The 25,881-nt window shown below is 42.4% G+C and overlaps 1 protein-coding gene across 16 annotated transcripts in view; it reads left to right on the forward strand.

Annotated features, from left to right (window-relative positions):
- Positions 1-25,881, forward strand: part of ITSN2 (intersectin 2) — a 145,129-nt gene that overhangs the window by 104,718 nt on the left and 14,530 nt on the right. For 11 of the 16 annotated variants that reach the window (XR_002342965.1, XM_021088358.1, XM_021088350.1 and 8 more), the window contains 5 exons: positions 1,069-1,114; positions 1,197-1,318; positions 3,623-3,719; positions 4,146-4,337; positions 24,028-24,149. Coding sequence is in view for 15 of the 16 variants with exons in the window: in XM_021088358.1 (XP_020944017.1) it covers positions 1,069-1,114; positions 1,197-1,318; positions 3,623-3,719; positions 4,146-4,337; positions 24,028-24,149 (579 nt within the window). In the remaining variant the exon portion in view is untranslated. Of the gene's footprint in view, positions 1-1,068; positions 1,115-1,196; positions 1,319-3,622; positions 3,720-4,145; positions 4,338-6,556; positions 9,954-24,027; positions 24,150-25,881 lie in introns of those variants that run through there. The other 5 variants (XM_021088362.1, XM_021088361.1, XM_021088365.1 and 2 more) reach the window with 3 other exon arrangements.

Raw genomic sequence — 25,881 nt, forward strand, 5'->3', positions numbered from 1 at the left:
TTTTTTTTCTTTTCTTTCTTTCTCTCTCTTTTTTTTTTTTTTTTTTTTTTTTGTCTTTTTTTAAATTTGTCTTTTTAGGGCCACACCCATGGCATATGGAGGTTCCCAGGCTAGGGGTCAAATCAGATCTGTAGCTGCCAGCCTATACCACAGCCACAGCAATGAGGGACCTGAGCTGCGGTCTGCAACGTACACCACAGCTCACAGCAACGTTGGATCCTTAACCCACTGAGTGAGGCCAGGGATCAAACCCACATCCTCATGGATGCTAGTTGGGTTCAGTAACCACTGAGCCACAACAGGAACTCCTAGTTCACTTTTCTGTATTTCACCTTCCTTCTTTGTAAGATGGGGATAATCTTAATTACTTAATAGTGTTATTGCAAAAATTAACTAAATGAATATATACAAAATTCTTAGAACACTACCTGTTACATAGTACATACTCAAAAAAATGTCAGCTATTGACTCTCATCAGCTCTGCTTCCGTGCTTTTACCATAGCAATGTTCACCAAGAGAGAAAAAAAAAATTTACCCCTGCCCTTGTCTTGTTCAAATTCCTAAAAAGAGTAAATGTGGTTGGCATAATTTATCTTGTAAAGTCAAACAGATAACAGTTACTAAGGTATGCATTTTTTGTTCTTAGGTCAGGTTCAGAAGAAATGTGGCGAAAAATTAAGATTAAAAGCATTGCGTCCTGTGCAGCAGGAGCAAAACTCACATATGCCTTAACACACCCAGAGCACATATATTATGTGTGGTGGGCCTTGGTTCTAACCCATTGATACATGGAATGTGTATTTGTCCTGGATGGTTATGTTTAATATTCAGATAAGATTCAGAGAATGAGCTATACCTATTGAGTAAGTGGATGCCAACATCAGCTACTTACATGTAATGCATTGTGTTAGAACCAGATTTCCCCATAAGTGTTGGATTCTTAATTTGATTAATATAAGTTAATCATCATTTTGCTTTATAGAAATCTCTAATTCCTAATAGTCCTTTGTACTTTTAAATCTGAATTACATTAGAAGATGATAAAACAGTATATCTTTTCCTTGCAGAGTTTTGGGAGTGCAAGCAAATCTGGAACATCAAACAAGAAACCTGGTATGTATAATAATGAAGTTAAAAAACTGCAAAAGTGTTTAGTAGTCTTGAATTCATAGTTTCTTATTTTTCTTCTTTTCAGAGATTGCTCAAGTAACTTCAGCATATGTGGCTTCTGGTTCTGAACAACTTAGCCTTGCACCAGGACAGTTAATATTAATTCTAAAGAAAAATACAAGTGGTTGGTGGCAAGGGGAATTACAGGTAATAATCTTTAAATAACATTGATTTTATTATAAAAAGTCATGTGTGCTCATTAGAAAATTAAGAATAAAAATTTTAGATCACCTATAATCATACCACTTGGAGGTAATCAATATTATCATTTAATGGATTATGTGTCTTTCTAGTCTTTTCCCTGTTTATTTTTAGCACAGTTGATGTTATAAGTAACAATGTGAAGAATAATTTTCTCTAAAGACATAATCGTTTTCTTTTTTTTTTTTTTTTTTTTTTTTTTTTTTTTTTTGTTTGTTTGTTTTTTTGTTTTTTTTTTTTTTTTTTTTTTTGTCTTTTTGCTATTTCTTTGGGCTGCTCCTGCAGCAATATGGAGGTTCCCAGGCTAGGGGTCTAATCGGAGCTGTAGCCACCAGCCTACGCCAGAGCCACAGCAACGCGGGATCCGAGCCGCGTCTGCAACCTACACCACAGCTCACGGCAACGCCAGATCGTCAACCCACTGAGCAGGGGCAGGGACTGAACCCGCAACCTCATGGTTCCTAGTCGGATTCGTTAACCACTGCGCCACGACGGGAACTCCCATAATCGTTTTCTAATAATACCTGCTTTAATAAACCATAGGTTACCTTCCTAAAGGAAAGCTTATCATCATCTTTGCCTGGGATAACTGCAGACTTGCAGTATAGCTTCCAGGAGAAAAAAACATGATCCACACTGTGTGCTGAGAAAGTACTACCCATTGGACTGTCCCCATACAGTCTTGTTTTTGAAACAGCAGTGCAGTGAATGGAAGTGCAGGAATAAATGGGTCTATTTTTTTTCATAAACTGTTAGCAGAGACAGTAATTACATATGTTTTGATACATACAGGGATTTTTTTTCTCACCCCTTAAATTTCTAAAGTTAAAACTAAAAAGCACTTTAGGATTAAAAGATGGTAGCAGGTGTAACAGCTGAATTTTTATGTAAAATTGATATGTGATTAAAATATGGAGGGTTAACATAGCTTTATTCTTGCTAATCAGGAGCTTAGAGTTTCTAAAGAACAGTGAAGGTTCGAAATTAAGTATCTTCTTGAATAATCACCTGAAATTTCACCTTCTGATTTGCTTTGAAGATTGATCTAAATGGGAAACATGGCTTTCCACGAATTTTGTTCATAATCTCCTGATTAATTATTAACAGAGCCCTAATAGATATTTACTATGAGCTTTATCATTTTAAATGTTGACTTAGGGTAATATTTTTTATTATTTAATTGAAAATGCAGAGAACTTTGAGCCTGAAAGATCTCCAAATAGACTTCTACAGATAGCATTGAGATGCATATTGAATCTTCCAGTGTTTTATATTGACCTTGAAGGCCAGTGCAAAATTCAGGTGTTCCCAAGACACCCTCATTTCTTACACCAGCTGTAAGTTTGAGGGTCTCCAAGACCACTCTCAAGTTCTATAATTTGCCATAAGCACTCACAGGACTCGCTGAAAGCTGTTACACTCGTGGTTACAGTTTATTACAGCAAAAAGATTTAGATTAAAAATAGCCAAGGGAAGAGTTCCCATTGTGGCTCAGCAGTAACAAACATGACTAGTATCCATGAGGATGCAGGTTCAATCCCTAGCTTCTTTCAGTGGATTAAGGATCTGGCATTGCCATGAGTTTTGGTGTAGGTCACAGTTGCAGCTCGGATCTGGCATTGCTGTGGCTGTGATGTAGGCAAGTGGCTACAGCTCCAATTTAACCCCTAGCCTGGGAACTTCTGTATGCCACAGGTGCAGCCCTAAAAAGACACACACACACACACACACACACACACACACACACACACAAAGTAGTCAAGGGAGGAGATGTATGAGGCAGAGTTCAGGAGCTTCCAGTCGTCCTCTCCCAGGGGAGTCATGGACATTATTAAATCCTCTTGGCAACAATGCACATGGAATATTATCCAGAAGAAAAGCTCACTTGAGCCTTGGCTACCAGAGTTTTCACTGGGGCTCCATCACATAGACACAGTTGACTGCCCACATGGTTGAACTCAGTCTCCAGTCCCTCCAGAGTTCATGCTATGTGACACAGAGTGCCCACCATGAATCACACTCTTCGACTAGCCAGTATAGTTAAGAGCACCACATAAACTAAGACTCTCAACAGACAAAACATGCCAAAGGTTTAGAGATTACCTTCCAGGAGCCAAAGGCAAAGGCCAGACCTCTTTTGGGGCAAGATTAAATTCTTTACTACTCAGCTAGGGGTTTTCTCATTCTTGGTTTATATCTCAGTAATTGTCTTTAGTCTCATCTTTTGTATTCATTTTGCTAATTTTATAGGCCAGAGGGAAAAAGCGACAGAAAGGATGGTTTCCTGCCAGCCACGTTAAACTTTTGGGTCCAAGTAGTGAAAGAACTACACCTGCCTTTCATCCTGGTATGGAAATGGGTTAACTTGTATTTCATCTTAGAGACCTTTTAAGCTGCTGCTTAAAACAGCAGCTTCTTAGATAACTAATTTTTTGAAAAATATTTTAAAATTTGTTCTTTCTTCACCTCTGCCTAAAAGTAATATTACAGTGGGAACTTCCTCTCTAAAAAGTTCTGTGAAGGGTCAGCCAACTGTTCAGTGATACTTCAGCCACCTCATTCCTTGAAATTTTTTAGTTGCTATACTATCATACTTTTAGTAAAGCAAAGCAGCTACTTGGAACTCTGGCTGTAGTTGAGAAATTCTTGTTTTTATACAACAGGGAATGGGGGAAAGAAGGTGGAAGAGAACAGCTAAAGGGAAATTACAGCTGAATTTTAACATGTGATCCTCATTGTTTAATTTGTTACTTTGTTGTTCTTTCTCTGGCAGTGTGTCAGGTGATTGCCATGTATGACTATATAGCAAATAACGAGGATGAGCTAAATTTCTCCAAGGGACAACTTATCAATGTTTTGAACAAAGATGATCCTGACTGGTGGCAAGGAGAAATCAATGGGGTGACTGGTCTCTTTCCTTCAAACTACGTTAAGATGACGACAGACACAGATCCAAGTCAACAATGTGAGTAATATCAAACTGTTTACTTCCTAACTAGTGCGTAAGCTTTAGTATGCAGTGCTACACTCACTACTGCCCTGGATCACAGCTTAAACTCCACACTCCACTCATGTGTACATTAATGTTCAGAGTAAGAAAACAAGGAAACTTGTTCATAAGATCAAAAGTTATATTGCTTTCTTTTAAATGCTTCTTTCCTAGCTTCAGACCTTACTCTTTGACTTTATCTAAAAAAAGTTATAATTCTCTCATAGGTTCTTTGGTATGATGGCAGTCTATACTGCAGCTTCTCTTTATTCCAGCCTTTTTCAGCTTAATAAAGAGTAGCTAGCAATTACCCTATTCACTTATTCAAAATAACCCTTTTAGTGTAGAGGTGCTGTTAATTTTGCAACCTTCTCATTTATTTCCCTCGTCTTTATACATCATCCAAGTCAGAAGAAAATTTTATAGAAAATCTTAAAATTTATTTTATAAATAAAGGATTTGCAGAACTCTCATTAGGTGATTTTTTTTTTTTTTAGATAGATAACTTATGCAACAAGAGATATATGAATCAAGATCTATTTCACTATTTTTACAACAAGATTTCAGATCTCAAAGTATGAGACTTGATACTACATAAAATTATCTCTTAGTGTTAGATATAGGTATAGATATATATCTTAGTCTTTCTTACATTTGACAATAAACATAGCATTAATAATTAGAGAATGGTACTTGGAAATAATTTTTACCTGTATAAAACAGATTTCACTTTTACCCACCTTTTGATTTTTGTCTTTTTTTGGTAAAATATATCATGGTTTGTACTTTTATCATTCTTGTGAAATTATCTAAAAGCTTTAACCTTTCATTTTAACTTAGCTTCTAAGAACATATAAATGTAAAAGCTGATTCAGTGCAAGTATTATGAATTTACTTTGTATTGTATCTATAATTTTAAAATATTAGTGCATTATTTTCACTTTAGAGCTTGTAAAGATAGTCTGATTTTGTGAGAAGACTGTCTTCTAGATAAAGCAAATGAATTTCCCAGTTTGGAGGTGGAGTCCAGTTTTTTATGGTTTAAACATTCTCAAAAAAAAACTCAGGATTTTAGGAGAGGTAGTAAAGAAAATTTATAACAACTTGGATTACCTAAATGAGTGACCGTTTTTAAACTCTGCTAATAGTTTGGCATTTTTCAGTACTTGCCAGTTTATCCAATTAATTAGAAATACCTGAAATGTCTTTCCTGAACCTGAGCAAGGAAGGTACTTTTTAGACTTACTGGGTTTAGAAGACTTTGGCTAAGTGATCCCTGGAACATTCCAGTTTATCAGTACATTTGGCTTATATGGTGTCTACAGTGTAAAGTGGGGAGTTCCCGTTGTGGCTCAGTGGCAATGAATCTGACTAGCATCCAAGAGGACACAGGTTCCATCCCTGGCCTCACTCAGTGGGTTACGGATCCGGCATTGCCCTGAGCTGTGGTGTAGTTCGCAGATGCAGCTCGGATCCTGCGTTGCTGTGGCTGTGGTGTAGGCCGGCAGCTGTAGCTCCGATTAGACCCCCAGCCTGGGAACCTCAATATGCTGTGGGTGCGGCCCTCAAAAGACAAAAAAACAATGTAGAGTGATGGTATTCCAAACTATTTTGTTGTTTATCTTGTTTCCTCGTGGTGGAACACTTTTTTCAATTAAGTCTTATAAGGAGTATAAAGAACGGATAAAAGCTGTTCTAAAGGAGTTTATGAGTCTGTGAAAACTGGTTAAGTTTTAGACTATCATTTTGTGTTTCTGGAGCCCTTATAAATGTTATTTTCGGAGTTCCCGTTGTGGCTTAGCAGAAACAAATCTGACTAGTATCCATGAGGACGCAGGTTTGATCCCTGGCCTCGATCAGTGGGTTAAGGATCCGGCATTGCCCTGAGCTGTGGTGTAGGTCGAAGACGCAGCTCAGATCCCACATTGCTGTGGCTGGGGTGAAGGCCAGCAGCTGCAGCTCCAATTCAACCACTAGCCTGGGAACCTCCATATACCATGGGTGCAGCCCTAAAAAGACATACGTACATACATAAATAAATAATATTTTCATTTTATTTTGTAGTTAGGATATTTTCTAAAGATGAAGAATTTTAATAGTTCGAATTTGTTGATACTGCATGTAATTAGTAGAATTTTTAATCACCCACTTAATTTGCTTTATGTTCATTTTATTCCTCATTTTTCTTTTTATAGGACCCAATGTTGTCTTCCAGTGTGAAAGCACCCCAGAGACCCACTATCCAAGTTTGACTCTAGCGTGGAGGCAGGGCAGGCTGCCCTGATCAAATATCTCCTACACAATTCGTTAACTTCGTTCGAATGTTAGAGCCACTTGTGATTATTTCTTTGTGTTTCTCATTTACAGTTAAAATTTATTTGTAACAAGTGAAAGGATAGTGGGTCTTTGTGTGGCTTTCCCTGCTGTTCACTCTGGCATCCTCTAGCACTTTTCTTCTTTTTTAATTTGGTAATTGTAGGTCATTAGCATGCACATCGAGTTTGCCCTTACATGGTGGGAGTTCAAACACACAAAGACCCACTATTTGCACAAACTATTCTTGCTGGTGTGGAATGGGCTGCCATGCTTTTCTAATGTTACTGCAACATGTATATTCATTACAGAATTCAGAATTGCTTATGTTTTGCTATTATGTTTGACCTAATCTTAATCACAGTGAGCTCTTAATTGGTTCAGCAGTTTGTCCCCCAATATGCAGCATTTAGTTTATTACTTTCGGATATGCCACTATGAATACCAGTATTTAAATTTGTTTAAAGGCCAAGAATTGGAAATATCCTTTTCTCTATTTTCTGTGTATTTTAGGGTGAGAGCAGTAACACTTTTGGGGAGCTTTTCTTATCTCATAGAGGAAGCAAGTGGCCTGCCCCAGCAGTATGTGAAGGGCAGGGTGCGTCTTATCTGTTTCAGCTGCCCAAGAGGGAACACCGTACTGCAGGAGTTCCTTGGGAAATCTTGTGTGCTCTGGGCTAATGAGGATACTGCATAAGTGCTGCAGTGGTCACTTGTTACTTCTTTATTGGCGACCTGAAAATGGATTGTTTGGGGGAATGAAAGGCTCCCATCATTGACCATGAGATAGAAAACCTTCCGTACCTTAGAGCATTTATGTCTATACATTTTAAAGTCAGAATTTATATTACCTATTTTAATTACGTGACTGCATGTCCCAGGTCACAAAGGGACACTGGTTAACGTTCTTCTTAATGTGTCTAGTAAAGATCATAAGGAATCCTTGAACCAGCCATACAGGCTCTGTCTAGTTGAGAATGAAGTCCAGTGAAGGAAAGGCGTGTGAGAGCTGACATTCCTCTATGTCCACGAAGCTGCTTTGAGGCTAGAGGGTTGATTTTACCATTCAGAATTCTCTGGCTAATGTCTCTTCTTCAACCACATTGGCTCCTTTGGCATAGGATTTTATTTCTTTTCCTTGAATGGAAAACACTTTAAAGTTAATAAACATTATTATAAGCCAATAAACGTGAGAGGGCTTAGCTGAAACAAAAGGAGTTTTAGTGGGCAGGATTAAACTATATTTGAAAATCAGTGAGAAGTTTATGCAATTTAAAATGTTTACAAGCTGCAGTGCAATCTACTGTTTATGAATGTCCAAGTATTATCAGGAAAAGTGTACATACAATCACAGAGTCTTATTTCTTCACAGAGTTCTTTAAGAAGAGTAAAATATGTTTTTATATCTCTGAGTTAACATTAGAGGCATCTTTTGTGCAATATTCATGTTGATGTGCCTGTACATTATGAATGGATGATTTCAGTGATACATTACTAAATCATACCTTTATGACACTTCAGAAAGAATCAGCAGTTTAGTTAGAACTTCACAAAGTTCAAATGTCTGTGTTCCAAAATACTTTACACCATTGGGATGTGTGGTGATATGTATGTGTACTCTGAGGCAGGGATTTCTGGTTACAGGCCCCACCTCAGTTTTTAGCATTCAGCATCATCATGATACCTTTATAAAGTACAACATTTATAGGAAAGCAATAATATCATTATACAGGTGGCATAACAGATTTGCCTGCAGTCGCTAAAGGGGACAGTGCAAAGATTGAGTCCTTGTGAATTCAGCTGACCTTCCATAGTATACAGACGACTTAGTCTTGCCTTTTATTTGCTGAGTTTTCTGCTTTTGCACCCATTAATTGGGTTCAGATTAAGGGCAGTTACTTTAAATCCATTTTAAACACTGAGGTTAGAAATTAAAGCACTTAACTAGCCACATGATTTGGTATAACATTTTCTCTTTATAATTTGAATTTGGGCTTATTTAATACACTGATAAATTATTTCAAAGATATTTTTATAACTCAAATTGCTTCACTTTTACACTGATAAATATAGCTTATTAAGAATGACATTCAAGTAGAGCTTAGCATCCATAATCAATTTGAAAATAATATATTCATCAGGTACCTATGGAGTAAATCACATAATGGCATATTTAAGCTGAGCCTCTGTCTGGAAAGTACATTTACTGTATTTACAGAAATACCTCTCTTTATTTAGGTATTTTGTCAGATATTTCAGAGGAAGCTAAAAGGAAATGGTATGACATATAATAATAATAATCTGTCCTTCTTAAAAGAGCATGCAGTCCTTTGCAGTACCTCATATTCAGCCACGTATTTGCTCTTTTCCTCATTCAGTATGAGGCAGCTTTCAGTTTGCTTTAGAAAGCAACATTAGAAGGAAAGAGTTTATCAGGAACATAGAATTTTAGAATGGGAGCACAGCTGAACAAATCTGAACCCTATAGGAGGTAAAGAGTTAAAATACATGTTTATTTAAAAATTGCAACATGTAATAATCATTTTTAAAGTATGTAATTAAACCTGATGAGTTTTCCAGCAATGAAGAAAAATCAGTTCCAAGACCAAAGCTGATTTTTTAGAAAATCAGAAAATTTAAATCAACCTACCTGTTGTATAGTTTCCTCTAAAACTTTATCTTAAGGAGTCATTTTAAAATACAACTCTTAATACAATGTAACTGCTATTTTAGTGTTTTACAATATAATATGAATGTTGATAGTTTAAAATAAAGAAAGTGGGGGAGTTCTCAGATGGTTCAGTGGGTTAAGGATCTGGCCTTGTCACTGCTGTGGCGTGGGTTTGATCTCTGGCCCAGAAATTTCCATGTGCAGCAAGTGCGGCCGAAAAAAAGAAAGTGAGGGAAGGAAAAGTAGAGAAAGAAATGCCAATTCAAGTCCAAAGCTTTATTTGCCAAGTTTTCTTAGAATGAATTTTACCAAGTTATAAATTCTTGTAAATAGAATCTATAATGGAATTACTGAGAGACTTTTGCCTAAAGTGGCATTATTGGATGCTGCTGTGATGCTACTGTAATGTAATAAATTATTAAATTGTTGCAAAGTGCTGTTTTTTTGCCTTAAATTTTTATTTTGTGTGTCTTGAAAACTATAGTGTTAAAGGTATTGAGATTGTGCAAATGCTGGGCACGCTTGGCATGAGGTAATACGTTCTTATTTTTACAAAATTGTAATTTAACTATGCAAGTGTGTTTATTAAAAGAACACAAACTATGTTACTTGTATTGTGTATTTCTTTTGAAGCAGCCTTTAAAACTTATTTTTACTCGTTTATATGTAGTCCTGATTGAATTTTTTTGGAATTTCTCTTTTTCCTTAACATAGTTTCCAGGTACAAGGCCAGCAAATGATTTTATAGTAACAGGGAACAAAAGAAATTTTTAAGTGGTAAAGATTGAGCTAGTTTGATCCAAGATAAACATATGTATTACAAAAGCAAAATAAATTCTGATTTGAAAGTAATAAAAAATATAATCTGGGATAGTAATAGATTGCTACATTATTTATAATTTTTACTCCCAATTTTTTCTCTAAAAGGTTTGGAAGGAATTTACAAGTTAATACTCATTGCAAATGTAGAATAAGACATTTTTAGTACAAAATAAGAGCTTATATAAAGTAAATGAAACTGCACTGGGTGCCTGGGAGCACCAGAGTTAAGCAGAGTGTTAGACACTTAAGTGATCAAGGTGGTGGTTTCATGTTGAGTGAAGAAAATGTGGATCAAAATCCAACCCATCCATCAATGTCTGACATAGTCTCTTTCCAAACCCCTTTCCTTATCTCTGGAAAGTCATTCAGGTAACAGGTGTTGTGCATTTGCAGAAAGCCAAGTGGAGTAGTAGGTGCTAAGAATATGAAAATGAGTGCCAGGTGGTCATGGGCTCAGGCAGTGCCTAACTCTGTGAGGGCATCAGCAACACAAGCAGATAATTATAGAACAGCACGCTCGGCGCACTGAGAGTTACTGGCACTGAGAGAGAGTTACTGGCACCAAGAGATGCAGAGGAGGCACACCTCATTCAGCCGTAGATGGGTGAATCAGCGAGGACGTCCTGGAGGAGGCAACCGCCAGATCCATCAGCGAAGTCGGACTCAGCCGGAGCGGAGGTGGGATAGAAGTAGCTTGCTGTCTACTGGGCAGAGGCAGGAAGCAGCTCGAGTGCAGAAGGAGAGGTGCAGTTATAAGCTGTTCATTACTGCAGGCGTGGAAGTGGAAAGTGCGGCTCGAGAGCAGACCGGGGGCTAAACCAGAGGTGCCTGGCTTGGCTGCCTGTTGGAATCACGGGGGAGCCGTATTAGGCTGTCAAGGCCTGGGTCCCGATTTAAACGGCCTGTGGTGCAGCCTGGCTGTCGGGGTTCCCCAGGCTCCCCAGATGATTCTGCTGTGAAGCCCTGGGGGAGAAAAGATCATGAACCAGAGTTCAGAATGGTCTCTGAGAGGAGACTGCAGGAGCCGGGGGTTGAGGGGACGTGTGGGCAGGTGGAAGGGGCAGTTTGATTCCTGGGTGTGTATCTTGGTGACGGGGCGGGATCAGGATGCCACCAGCTGCAGTAAAGGGTCAGAGTTGGGGGAAGGAGATGAGTTTGGTTTTGACAACCAAGTACCAAAACATCCAGATAGAATTGTCCAGCAGGTAGTGAGAGAAGATATACAGCATCAGAGGTACATCAGCTGGTGGCCTGAATGCATATTGATAGTTTTTGAGTCCGTGAGAGTAAATGAGATGATGTGGGGAGAATATCAGACTTTTGAGGGTAGCAGCAGTTTAAGGGTTGGATAATGAAAGGATCCATGGAGACAGGAAATAAAGGTTCTAGGAGAATAAAGACATTGTTGTGCTAATACTGCCACCAATTTATAAAATAATAAAGTCCTAGCCGCATAACCATCACTTATACCAGTAAAACGAAAGGGTGTATCACCTCATTACCATTTTTACAAGTATGGAAATTAAAACAAGTTAAGTTACTTGTTCAAGTTTACACAGATAGTCAGTTGGTAGAGCTGGGTTCAAACCCAAGTGGTCTGGCTCCTGAGTCCTTGCTGTACCCTCTGTACCAGTGTGCCAATATCACCACCATTCTCACAATAATGACGTTCCTGCAGTACCACCACTGTTTGAACCAATGAAAGACAGGAAAGACCAGAGGCTGCACAGTGTTTTCTCTATGTAAAAAGTACACGCGGAAAAGAGATAAGGAGGGGGGTACTTAATATAATAAATAAGGGCAAGAATCTCTAAGAAAAAGGAGTTCCTATTGTGGCTCAGTGGTAACGAACCTGACTAGTATCCATGAGGATGAGGGTTTGATCCCTGGCCTCGCCCAGTGGGTTAAGGATCCGGCATTGCCATGAGCTGTGGTGTAGTTCACAGATGCAGCTCGGATCTGGCATTGCTGAGACTGTGGTGTAGGTTATGCTTCAACCCCTAGCCTGGGAACTTCCATATACTGTGGATGCAGCCCTAAAAAGACAAAAAAAAAAAAAAAAAAAATCTAAGAGTAATACCCAGAAGGATAAAGCTGAACATAATCACTTTTTTGATAGCAGCTTTATTGAGATATAATTTATAGCCCATACATTTCCCTCAACTATACAATTCACTGGGTTTTGGTGTGTTCACGGGGTAGGCAACCATTACCACAGTCAATTACAGAATATTTTCATCACCTCAAAAACCCAGCACCCATTAGTTATTACCCTTGTGTCTTCCTATGTACCCTGCCTCCCCCACAGCCCTAGGTAACCACTAATCTATGTTTGCCTGTTTTGGAATATAAAAATGAAACCATAAAACATGTGGGGTTCTTGTAATTGGCTTCTTTCGTTTTGCATTATGCTCTCAAGGAACATCATGCTGTAGCATGTATCAGTACTTCATTCCTTTTAATGACCAAATAATATTCCATTGTATGGATGTGCTGCATGTTATTTATCCATGTATTGATGAACACTTGAGTATCTACTTTTTTGGCTATTAGGAATAATGCTGCTGTGTACATTTGCAGATAAGTTTTTGTGTAGACATATGTCTTCATTTTTCTTGGGCATATACCCAGGAGTGAAATTGCTGGGTCAAATGGAAATTCTATGTTTCACTTTGGGAGGGGTCTGCCATTTTGTTTTCCAAAGTGCCTGTACCATTTTATATTCTCACCAGCAATATTAAGTTGCTGTGTTTTCTCCACATTCTCACTGACACTTGTTATCTGCAGACTTTTTATGAAAGCTATCCTCGTGGGTGTGAGTGACAGCTCAGGGTTTTGATTTGCATCTCCTCCATGACTAATGATGTTGAGCATCTTTTCACTGGCTCATTGGCCATCTGTATTTCTTCTTTGGAGAAATGTGTATTCAGATCCTTGCTGATTTTTAAATTGAGTAGTTTGTCTTCATAATCACTTTTAAAACTTTATTTTTAAAGAACAACAAAGTGTGAAAGATGTGCTTAAGAGAGATATCTTAATGCTGTTGCCAAAGATGAAATCACTGCAAGTGATAAAATCAAAGAATGATGAAGTGAGTGCAGTGCGAAGTGTAGTGGGAGGGCTGCTTTGAACCGTGGCTCTGTGAGCGCAGCTCTGTGTCTTAGCCTCGTGTGTAATGAAGACAGTAGAACCTGTATTACAGATGAGACTTAGGCATTTATGAAGCAAGCACCAAGTGTCTAATACACCGATAACAGAAATAAGTTAACATTTACTAAGTATTTGCTGTGCATTGAGTGATGGGCTAAACACTGGATGTGTGTCTGGGTTAATGAGCAGTGGAGTTAGAGCTTGAATCCAGATCAGACGCCAAAGCTTAAGCTCTTAGCCACCTCCCATCCCACCCTCCATTAACTTGGAGTCACTGCTACTTTTTTTTTTTTCTTTTTTTGCTTTTTAGGGCTGCACCTGAAGCATATGGAGATTCCCAGGCCAGGAGTCTAATCAGAGCTACAGCTGCCAGTCTACACCACAGCCCCAGCAACACCAAATCCGAGCCGCGTCTGTGACCTACACCACAGCACATGGCAACACGGGATCCTTAACCCACTGAGTGAGACCAAGGATCGAACCCACAACCTCATGGTTCCTACTCGGATTCGTGTCCGCTGTGGAACTCTGGAGTTGCTGTTACTTTAAATCACAAAAGTAAAACTATTGTCATTTAATTCCAAGATACAGATGAGAAGAGAGTAAATGATTCTTTAAGTGAATCCAGGCTGGTCAAGTTAACATTACAAGGTCCTGGAAGGACCTCCTCCTGGCATCCCTGTGTCACCAGTGGTATCTCTTAACTACCAGGAAATCAGTCAGGCAGTGCTATAGAATCAGTGTCCTAAACTCAGCAGGATGGGGCATAGTATCATGTGGTCATAAACAGGTTGGAAAATAGGGGTCGTATAAGCCTACCACTGGGGAAAAGTAGAGGCATAGGGTGTGTAAGGGGCCTTATGTCATGTAGACACAAAGAAGAGCTAAAGGAGCGTGAGGGCCCTGTTGGCCTTTTCAGTGCCTTTGGGTTCCTTGGCATCCCAAGTATTTATACTGGCACCTTTTTTCCTCTAGAACTCAGTTCAGCAAACATTCAGGTTTATACACCCCATTTTCAATGTTTCACCTCAAATAGGATTGCAGTGCAAGCACTATTTAAAATGGCCTGGTGTTTCAAAGTGCACAACTTGAGCCAAGAGACCTGGATTTAAGGATTTCATAGCTCTAAGTTCTCCAGAAAGTCACTTAACCACCAAGCCTCAGGTTCTCCATGTACTTGTACAGTTGGGGTCAAAATTATACCTGTTATTCAGGATCTGATCAGAGGCTGTGAATTGTGATACCCATTTGGTTATTTGTATTGTTAGGAATTGGAAGTTCTGTGTTGGATGAACATGAAGAAACTATTGTTTCATGACGTCTCCTCCTAGTACTCTGTATTCTGACTAGCACATTCCTTCCCTTAGTTGAGTCAGTGATATAGAGTCAAGTTTGACAGACAAGATGGTGATGCAAAAAATCAATTTGAACTGCTTTCTGAAGCCAAAATCTGCACTTTTGTCTACTGTTGGGGAGTCTTTACAGTCCTTTACGCTTATAACATTTTTCTGTAGATTCAAAAATAAAAATAAAACCAGTTTTGATCATTGGTTTTGATAAATGCAAATCCTTTTACATTTATCAGCAGAGCTGCTTTTGGAATTCCTAGACTATGTCTATTTTCTGGTCGCCAAATATTTTTCTTTCAGATAGTCTGCAGCATTAGAATATAACACAGGAGTTCCCGTCGTGGCGCAGTGGTTAACGAATCCGACTAGGAACCATGAGGTTGCGGGTTCGGTCCCTGCCCTTGCTCAGTGGGTTAAGGATCTGGCGTTGCCGTGAGCTGTGGTGTAGGTTGCAGACGCGGCTGGGATCCCACGTTGCTGTGGCCCTGGTGTAGGCCGATGGCTACAGCTCCGATTGGACCCCTAGCCTGGGACTCTCCATATGCCGCGGGAGCGGCCCAAGAAATAGCAAAAAGACAAAAAAAAAAAAAAAAAAAAAAAAAAGAATATAACACAAACATCCCATTTCTGTGCTTAAAGGAACAACCTAACACCTGATGACATAGAACTTGACAGGCATCCAAAAAGACACAAGAGTTTTAACAATTGTCCAAGAATGGAGTGCCCTGGTGGCCCGGCAGTTAAGGACTGGGCATGGAAATTTCTAAAAACAAAGTCACAAATATGTATGGCTTCATGGTAGGAGCATGCTGCCTATATGTAGTTTGAACTCAGTAAATATTTGCCTGGCAGATAAAAGGCTAGTGCCCTGATAAAAATGCAGCCTTCAGAAAACGTAGCCAGTTTAACCATCTGGATTTACTGTTAAAATCTCATCTTTTCACTGAGCAGAAACACAGTGAGACTGAACTAAAAAATGTTATGTGCTTCCCTGGCCACTTAATTTGGTCTCAGAGAATAGCTTTGTGCAGAGGCACTGCTCTCCTCAGAGTGGGCAAGGACTTTTCTGGGACTTTATGACATAATCTGAACAAGGCCCCTTTGTGTCATCATCACAAATTATCTTTTGTCCTTCACCTTTTGGAATCTGCAGGTTTCTCTCCACGTCTTCCTAAGCTTTCTCGTTTGCTGGCTTGCACTGTAATTCGGAGTGGTGGTTCTCAACTAGAAGGAGACACAGGATTTTCATAACCGTTACTCATTATTCATAATTTGTCTCTCAGGCTCCACATCCTAACACAAGGCGGGGAGGGGCTTGTGGCCCCACCTACCACTAATTATTCCTCTGGGAACTATGACCTGATAGTACGCATGATCTCCCTTTTTTTTTTTCCCCTTTCTCCTTCTTCCTGTCTATCAGAAAGAACTTGCCAAGAAGTTTTCATCATCCTCGCTAACTGCCTATAGTTAGTATCGATGTGCTGTCTCCTTCAGCTCAGAGTTTATTTGCATATCACATTCCCTAAATACTTGTTGAAGACTGGTGCGTCAGACCCTGGGGACATAGCAGAGTATAAAATAGACGAAAAGTCCTGCCCTCTTGGAGTTGACTTCTGAGTAGGGTAAGAGAAAACAAAACGAGCAAGCATGTCGTGTCTTAGAAAAATAAAGCAGGTTAGGGAAAGGGAGTGCTAGGTGGAGGGGTGAAGCCAGAAGGATTTCCGTTTTAAACAGGCTACTGAGGTTAAGCGTCTCTGAAACGGTGACATGTGAGGAAAGACTTGAAAGATGTGAGGGATACCTGGAGGAAGCATGTGAATACCTGGAAGATCATTCTAGGCAGAGGGATCAGCGGGTGCAAGGAGCAGGCCTGTAATGCTTGAGGAACAGCAGGGAGGCCAGTGTGGCTGGAACGAGGGAGGAGCAAGAAGAGGAGGAAACAGGGACAGCAGCGTATCCTCGGAGATGAGGGAGACTGTTTAGGTTCTCTTGGGCTGATTATAAGAACTTTGGTTTTTGCTCAGGGTAAGAAGAACCCATTGAAGAGTTTTGATCAGAGGAGTGCCTTCATCTGATATCTTTTAACAGGATAACTCTGGCTTGCTAGATTAAAGTGCGGGGCATGAGCAAGGAGACCTGTTAGGAGGCTCATTGAGCAATCCCAGGCAAAAGATGGTAGTGGCTTGCATCAGAATGACAGTGGTGGGTAAGGTGAGAAGCAGTCGGATTTGGGGTATATCTTGACCATAGAGCCACAGGTGTGTTGAAGGTGGGGTGCGAGAAGAGAAGTATCAAGGATGTCTCCAGAGAGCCTCACTCTGAGCAGCCAGAGAGGTGGAATTGCCATTAACTGAGCTGGAACATAATGATGGAGGAACAGGCGGGGAAGATGCTTAGAGTTTGGTTTTAGATATCCTGCCTTCACTCACCGTTTAGATACCCAACACAGATGCTCTGGAGGCAGTAGGACATACAGTGGAGTTCAGAGGAGCTGTGCAGGCTGGAGTATTGGGACTGTGTCAGTACTCAGGTGATACCTAAAGCCAGGAGACTGTCGAGATCACCAAGAGAAGAGGTCCAAGGACTGAGCCCTAGGGTCACAATGTTAATCTAGGGAGATGAGGAAGAGCCAGAAAAGGAGACTCAGCAGGACTGACCAGTGAGGTCGGAGGACATGAGGTGAGGTGATGACCTAGAAGCCAAGTGAAAAGGATTTTAAGGAGGAGGAAGTGATCGGTCAAGTACGGTGAGGTACCTTTTGCTAAAGGAGGAAGCTACCTGGGGCTTTTCAGAAGTTCTTCTCTAATACATTTGAGGAGTTCCTGCTGTAACACAGTGGGTTAAGAATCCAACTGCAGTGGCTTGGGTCTCTGCAGTGCAGTGGATTGAAGGATCCAGCATTACCGTGGCCATAAAAAATGAACAAAAATTAACGCACTTGAAAATAATTTTAATGTATAATTTTCTATCTGTATTCAGTAAAGGCTTTTACGTAGTAACATAGACTCTTTAGTATTTGTTGGAGTTAGTTCTATGGGTGTTTGAAAAGAATATATGTTCTCTTTTCACATGTTCATTATATGAGGACTGTTAATAGTGTTCAGATCTTTCATATTAGTACTGATTTTCATTGAGAGAAATATATTAAAATCTACCACCTTAATTATTGATTTTTAGTTTATTTTTGGGGGGAGATAATTCTGTCAGCTTTTTATTTTATACTTTGAAGCTCTAAGTTGCAAATAATATGAGATATATTTTCATCAGTTGTGTATGATATCATCTTACATAGATCCTTGAGAGCCTATTTTGTCTGTTGCTAATAAATCCTCCCCCTCCACTGCTCGTTCAGATTTTGCATTTGTATAGTTTTTTCCAGTCTTTACTTCCTACATTTCCATGATTTTACAAATTAGATGTCTTTGTAAATAGCATCTAGCTGAATTTTTTTAGTCCAACCTAGAATCTCTCTTTTAACTGACAGATTTAAGCCGTTGACATCTATTAGAACCATTTGATACTTTTTACTTACATCTCATTCAGTATTTTCTATTTACCATGCATTTTCTTTGCTTCTTTTTAAAAAATTCACATTGAATTTATCCCACCAACTTAGTCATTTTTATTACTGTTGTTTTATACTGTCGGTAATTTTTTTCACATAATTACTACTACTTTTTTGGCCACAGCCATAGCATGTGGAAGTTCCAGGGCCAGGGATCAAACCTGAGCCACAGCAGCAACCCAGACCACTGCAGTGACAACATCAACCCAATGCACTGCAGCAGAACTCCTCATTGCTAGTATTTTTCTTTACCATTCCTTTTTCTTTTTTCCCACCACTCTTTACATCTCTGCTTATTTTTTCCCTTTTATTCAGTTTTTTTCTTCCCAAAGCACGTCTCTTAATGTTTTCTTTAGTCACATCTATTAGTGGTAACTGCTCTCAAACTTTGCTGGAAAATGCCTTTATTTCACCTTCATCCATAAATGATAGTATTAGTAGAATTCTAGTTTGACAGTTATTTTTCCCTCAACAGCCCCTATTGTTGGGTTGAGTTGAATGCAGCCAGTCTGATTGTTGGTCCTGTATAGGTGTTCTGCTTTTTCTTTTTGACCTTTCTAACAAATTTTCCCCCCTTTGGTGTTTTGCAGTCTAGGTATTTTTTTATTTTTATTTTTCCCTACTGCAGGGGTCATCGTTCCTCCTAAATCTGTGGAGTCCTGTCTTTCATCAGTCAGCCATCATGACCTCAGGATTACTTCTTCCCACCCTTTCCACTCTCCCCTCCTAGACTCCTGTTAGATGTGTGCTGGGCCCTGCCATTCCATCCTCTGTATTTTTCAGCCTTCATTTTATATTTTTCATCTTTTTTTCTTTCTGGGCTACATTCTAAGTAATTCCTTCAGCTCTGCTTTCAGATTTACTGATTGTTTCCTCAGATGTATTTGACTAGTTCATCTATTTATTATTTCCATGATAGTATTTATCTTTTTTGCTTTCTTTTTCTTCAAATCTGTGCATCAGTTTTTTTAGACTCTCCTTAAGATTTTACATCTCCTGGGGAGTTCCCGTCGTGGCGCAGTGGTCAACGAATCCGACTAGGAACCATGAGGTTGCGGGTTCGGTCCCTGCCCTTGCTCAGTGGGTTAACGATCCGGCGTTGCCGCGAGCTGTGGTGTAGGTTGCAGACGCGGCTCGGATCCCGAGTTGCTGTGGCTCCGGCGTAGGCCGGTGGCTACAGCTCCGATTCAACCCCTAGCCTGGGAACCTCCATATGCCGAGGGAGCGGCCCAAGAAATAGCAACAACAACAAAAGACAAAAAAAAAAAAAAAAAAGGTTTTACATCTCCTTTTGTTCGATCTTAAGTTCTTGGGGCTCTAATCCTCTTTTTTCGTTTGTTTTTTAATGAATCCCGAATGATTGCTTGTTTTCTGTGGTTTTTTTACTTTGAACTCGTGTTTAGTGAGACTTGGCTTTTCTGTGTAAGTCCTGTGGAAGCAAGGTTGTGAGAGTGACCCTTCAGAGCAGTTATACATTTTCTTTGGCCAAGGACCCTGAAGGTAGCAGCACCAGCCAGGGACAAATTTTTGTTTTAGTTCATCAGTTCAGGAGGTCCTGAACTCCAGATTTATGTGAGACGCAGCCCCAGTATTTCTGCTCTTTACCCAGCAGGAGGAAAAGCTTTCTTGTCCTCTCACTATTCTGGAAAGAGGATTCTTTTCCCAGTCCACCCTAGTCTTCAGGGTCCTGCCACAGCCTCCTCTCATTAGCCAAACCCAGGCAGAAGCTACCTACATAAAGAGCTTGCAAATGTCACCTTGGGGGCTGGCCTCCTTGCAGTGTGGAGCAGAGCAGGGGCAAGTGGGAAGTGGGTCTTCCATGTAACAAATATTCCCTGACCCCGGTGGCCAAAGCACTGCCAAGTTTGGTGTCATAGACTGTTAGACACAGTCCCTAACCTCCCTTGGCAGCGACGGACGTACTGACTCTGGACAGGTGAACGACAACACAAGTTTCACTGTGTGAGGTATTAACATACAGATGCACACCACTACCCTGGAAACACAAAAGAGAGGCAGTCTGGGGCCAAGTGGGACGGGGATGGGAAGGGTTTCCGCTAAGTAGGATCATGGGAACTACATCCTGAAGGGGTAGCAACATGGCTTCTGTGCAGAGAAGGGCTACGATTAGAGGAAAGGACAGGAGCACAACAGCCGAGCTGCGGACAGTGTGTGCAGTATGAGGACTGAGCCCAGACCAGCGTGGCTAGAAGATGGTCAAAGGCAGGCAGCTGCTGGATGATGGAGACTCTGGGGCCCTGTGCTTCCGAGCCAGGACTTTGTTCTGCAAAAAACAAAAGCCATTGAACATTCTGACAGGGAAAGACTATGTAACAGCCAGCTTGAGCTGTTCAATATAAAATAAATATGTCACAAATACAACCCCATACGTAATTGAAATTGTCCAGCAGCTACATTTAAAAAAGTATAAAGAGGCGTTCCCGTCATGGCACAGTGGTTAATGAATCCAACTAGGAACCATGGGGTGCAGGTTCGATCCCCGGCCTTGCTTAGTGGGTTAAGGATCTGGCGTTGCCGTGAGCTGTGGTGTAGGTTGCAGACGTGGCTCGGATCCCGCGTTGCTGTGGCTCTGGCGTAGGCCGGTGGCTACAGCTCCGATTCGACCCCTAGCCTGGGAACCCCCATATGCTGCAGGAGCAGCCCTAGAAAAGGCAAAAAGACAAAAAAAAAAAAGTATAAAGAAAAGGAATTAATTTTACTAATTATTTTTACTTAACCCAGCACTATGCAAAACATTATCATTTCAGTACATAATCAGTATAATGATTTTGAGACTAAGGCATTATTTTACATTCTGGGATCTGTGTGCTAGGTCTTTGGAACCTGGTGCATAGTCTACACTTTACATCACTTCTCCCTTTGGACTGACCACGGTTCCAGTGCTCCGTGGTCACATGTTGCTAAGTGGCTACCATGTTGGGCGGAGCAGGCATAGAGGATGGCAGAGGCAGAGGGGAGTATTCCATCCACAAAGCCTACTTCCTCAGTTCTCAAAAGATTCACTGTCTCTCCCCTCAGAACAGAGGGTTCCGTGGACAAATAAGTGTTGGGAACTCTGGATTCACTCAGATTAAATGTCTCTTTAGAGCAGGATTTCTCAGAGCCTAGGATGCTGATGTGCCCCTCGCAGAGAAGTGCAGTCTGCGGCATTGTCCAGATTCACTTGACCTTGCAGGTCAGGAACACATCTTCATATTTGCTGGATTAGGGGGAGCAGAGAGCCTGGAGGCAGGCAGAGGCAGAAATGCAGAAGGAAACTGCAGGAAAAAGAGCGTGACAAAGGCTGAGAGGAGAGACTCAAGTGCTGGAAGCAGCTGCTCATCAGATCGGAGCTCATCAGGCAGGTACAGGAGGAGGCAGGCTCCAAAGGGCCCCTGGATTTGGTGAGGCCAAGGTCATCATTCCTTCACAAAAGTAGTGCCAGTGGGTTGGTGGGACAGAGACCAGAGTACCCTGAGTTGGATAAGGGACAAGGAGGGCTGGGGGTGGTGGGTCAGGAGTGTCAGACCCTTCTAGTGACATCTGGCAGTGAGACCAGAGACGAGGTGTTTGAGGAGGGAGCAGAATTGAAGGAAGGGTACTTGTTCGTTTTCAGTGTTGGGGTAGGAAGGACCCATAACCATGTGCATAGACTAAAGGAACCAAAGAAGACTGAAAATGGAGGTGTGAAGGGCAGGGAAGGGTCCTGCAGGAGAGGGCCGGTTGGGACATTGGCTTTGGGAAGACAGGATCCCACGCCTGGACATAGGAAGGAAGTACAGGGATGAGTGAGCAGGAGGGAAAAGGAGTATCATGCCTTTATTTTTCTCCTTGACCTCAAAGGTAAGAGCATCTGAAAATGACGGTAGGGGTCGGGGGGGAACTTGGAGAACAAAAATTTAAGAACCATTGTAATGAAATGCAAGGTGTCAGCTAGGGTTGGAGTTCAGAGACGGTCCCACATTCACCCTAATAAAGCTAATGCCATGTATGTTCCAGCCTTAGAAAGGATAAACTATCTGAGACTTACTGCAGGATGCTGAATAGAAAGGCTCATGCTTGTGGGTTTTAATGTACATCGTGTTTCCTAAAGTGTGACATCCTGGTGGTATGCAACGTAATGGCACACAAAATAGTGCCAGAGAGGACTCAGCGTGAATGGTTTTATGTTTATGGTAGTGATTATTCGGAGAAATGTAACCAACACATCAAACCCTTGATTTCCTAGATATTTAGCTCAAGCATGAGCAAATTGGGAATAAAATATTAGGTAAGTAATAGTAGAGATGGCATGTGGCTGTGGCGGGATGTGAATGAGATTTGTAAACCTCTGGGGGAAGAGGTAGGGCGACCTCAGAAACTGCCCTGAGGGCTTCCACCAGCGTCAGCTGGACGGCGGCCTCATCAGGAACGCTCAGCATCCGGGGTCTGGGCTGGCCTCACCGGGCCCAGCGCTCGCTCATCCCTGTGGTTCTCCCTGGCAGCACAGGATGAAAGTCCCGAGGAAAGCTTGATAATTTTAAACGTGACAGTGCAGCGCGGTTTCTTGTTGGTAGCATCAAACCTAACCTGCCTCATTCAAATTGTGTTCGACCGTGGGAGTAGTTTTTTTAAAGCTATTGGCAACATGTGTGGAAAATAGAGCAGCATCTTCAGAAGGGTGATCTGTAAGCACAAATCTATGCAAAATATAGAAGAGAACATCCTATAAAACCCAGTCTGATCCTGGCAGATTCTGCCAGGTCCTCATATGGACAAGCATGTTCCCGGCAGCACGGATGGACCATGGGGGCCACCAACCAGATTCATGCCCCTGCTTGCTGCCTTTGTGTCTCTCCGCCTCTGGGCACTGCCACTGCCACGAGCTGGGCTTGCTGGGCACCTCCCTGCTGTTCCTGTCTCAGGAAGGGCTTTGTGAGGCTTTTCCCTCTCACTGTGCCAAGGCAAGCCCTCCTCATCTTCCTGAATCAGTCTGGCATTGAGTCACTTCACAGTTTGCCATTGAGCTCATGTCCGATATGCCTCTAAATTGATCCGGAGTGAAAGCGCTGCTTCTCACCACGATGCCAAGCGGGACTGCCCCGGGCTGCCCTCCATGTCCCCGTGGCTGCCCTGAACCCGGAACCACCGGCTCTTCGTTCCAGCGGGTTAAGGCAGTGGTCTTGCTGGGAACTGCTGGGCCCTGGGGACTTGGGAGAAACCTAGGGACGTGTTGCTCAGGCATTTTAAGAACAGCAGCTCACGGTAAGGAATGTGTTCTACATCCTCAGATACGCGCCCAACTGAAAATGTCACGGAACCACACTTACCAAGCCTGTGCCCTTGGTAGTTTCTATTGATCAATTTTGTTTTGTTTCTAACACTGGGCGTCTTTTAAAAACTCGGTTGATGCAACGACCCGGCTCATGATCTGCAGATTGGAAACCACTGGCCTCAAGCCTTTGATTCCCTTCATCATTACAACACTTTGCAAAGGTCCCGAGACGTGAAACAGCACAGATTGCTCACAAGCTCAGCACAGCCGGGGGCTCCCTGAGGCCCGTTTCTAAAAGGCTTTCATTCTGTCATCCCCTGTTTGGAAAACAAGTTCGGATCTGGTTGAGCGGTACCGACCTGGCAGATTTGCGGCCCAGGAGCTCCTGCGGGTGCGCCCTGCTCACCGGGTCCTGCGCCCTCGGGCAGGCCGCCTGATTCCTTCCAGGCAACACTTGTAAACCGGGGGCATCTGCCTACAGATGTCCATTTTCTCCGAGGAAGGTCAAATAGTATTTTGAAGCTCTACCGGTTTTCCCACAGGGTGTGCGGATCTCCAGACCCTGGACACCATGCAGCCAGCGGAGCGGAAGCGGCAGGGCTACATTCACGAGCTGATCGAGACCGAGGAGCGGTACGTGGACGACCTTCAGCTCGTCGTGGAGGTGAGGGGGAGGGGCGCTGCGGGCGGGGCATCGGGGCGCTCAGAGCCAGGTACCACCTTTGACCCGTGAGTCACAAGCTTGGCAGGCGCTCTCACCCCCCCTCACTCAGAATGCTTCCTCTGCCCCTTGGTGAGGCTCCAAGATCTCAAGTCAGCTCTTCCTCCCGGATCAGGTAACTTCAACCATGTCTGCACTGCTCTCCTGACACCTGACATTTTCATAAACTTTATTTCCAGAGGAATCGTGGGGCCCTGAGTGTTTGCCTACTGTTTCTATAATTTTGGTAAACCAAAATAGCATACAGTAAAATATTTCCCAAATCTCATATATTTACTGTTGCTTTGTGTTTGTGCCTCTTCATGTTGCCAGTGACTGCCAAGCCGACAACAGCTGTTAGACGGGCACTTTTTTTTTGCCTTTTTTCTTTTCTGGGGCCACACCCGCGGCATGTGGAGGTTCCCAGGCTAGGGGTCGAATTGGAGCTGTAGCCACCAGCCTTCACCACAGCTCACGGCAACGCCGGATCCTTAACCCACTGAGCGAGGCCAGGGATCGAACCCACAACCTCATGGTTCCTAGTCAGATTTGTTAACCACTGAGCCACGACGGGAATTCCAAGGAGCACTTTTAAATGATGTGTGTTTGAGTAAACAAAGTAAGACTTTATGCTTTGGTTTTCCATGGCTTTTGGCTGCCATGAATGTGAAGGCCCTCAGGTGAGACCAATTAAAATTTGAAAGCCCATTTAAAGAGAACAGGTGGCCCCCACACCGTCCCCCCAGGAGCTGTGTACACCTGGCCGTGACTCGGTAGCACCTGGGGCAGAGCCGAGGCCTGCCCTGATTCCCCCCTCCCTAAGCGCGGGCTGTGCTCGCCAGACGGGGCACCCCTGTTCCCTTCACTGTCCTGCACGTCTCTGCTGAAAACGTCTGTCTTCCTTCCCCAAGGCCCTGAGCTCCTGAGAGCAGAGACTGTGTCCTTCACCCGCCATCCCCCAAACTCCACCTATCAGTACTGAATGAATTAGGTGTGTTTATGTCTGCGATTCTCTGACCAGAACCGACGGCCTAGAAGAAGAGCCCCTCCTTGTTGTTAACCCCATGGTCGGATCACAGTCCTGAGGGGTGGCGAGTGGGTGTGGAGGACCCGCTCTCACTAGCACAGAGGGCGAACAGGCGCTGGGTGCTCGCCCCATCTCACACCAGGCTCTTAACCGCTTGGGCCTTGGTTCTTCCCACTCTGCCCACCTCACTAGACGCTCTGAGGGCTGAGGCGTCACGTTGGGTGGCATCAGAGGGTTGGGGTGAGAAGCACTGTCAGCAGGCACGGGCTTCTCATTCTCCTTCCTCTGGAAGTTCCCGTGGAGGCCCCCTCCCCTGCTCACCGCCTGAGGCTGGTGCAAAGCAGCTAAAGAGAAGGAATCCGCACGGACATGAGCCATTAGCGAACAGAAGAGAAGACAAGCAGGTGCTTTTCCAGTCCTTCAGCGACAGCCTCAGAGCGGACTGACCGTGTTTCCAGGGCTTTGTCTCAGAGGACATCTTCAGGTCGATTCTGGCGCTGTAGAAGTTTAGAGACGTCAGTTCATAGCACTTTTATCTGAATTCTTTGACTCCATGTTCAACCCGATGCAGTAAACGTTAAGGAAAAGCAGCTTCAGTAGAGAGTGAGGCCGTGTGTACTTGGAGAGATTACACTGAGAAGAGCTGTCCCAGACGACCTCACTGTTTCC

Source organism: Sus scrofa, chromosome 3 (genome assembly GCF_000003025.6).
Source record: "Sus scrofa isolate TJ Tabasco breed Duroc chromosome 3, Sscrofa11.1, whole genome shotgun sequence".
NCBI lineage: Eukaryota > Metazoa > Chordata > Mammalia > Artiodactyla > Suidae > Sus > Sus scrofa.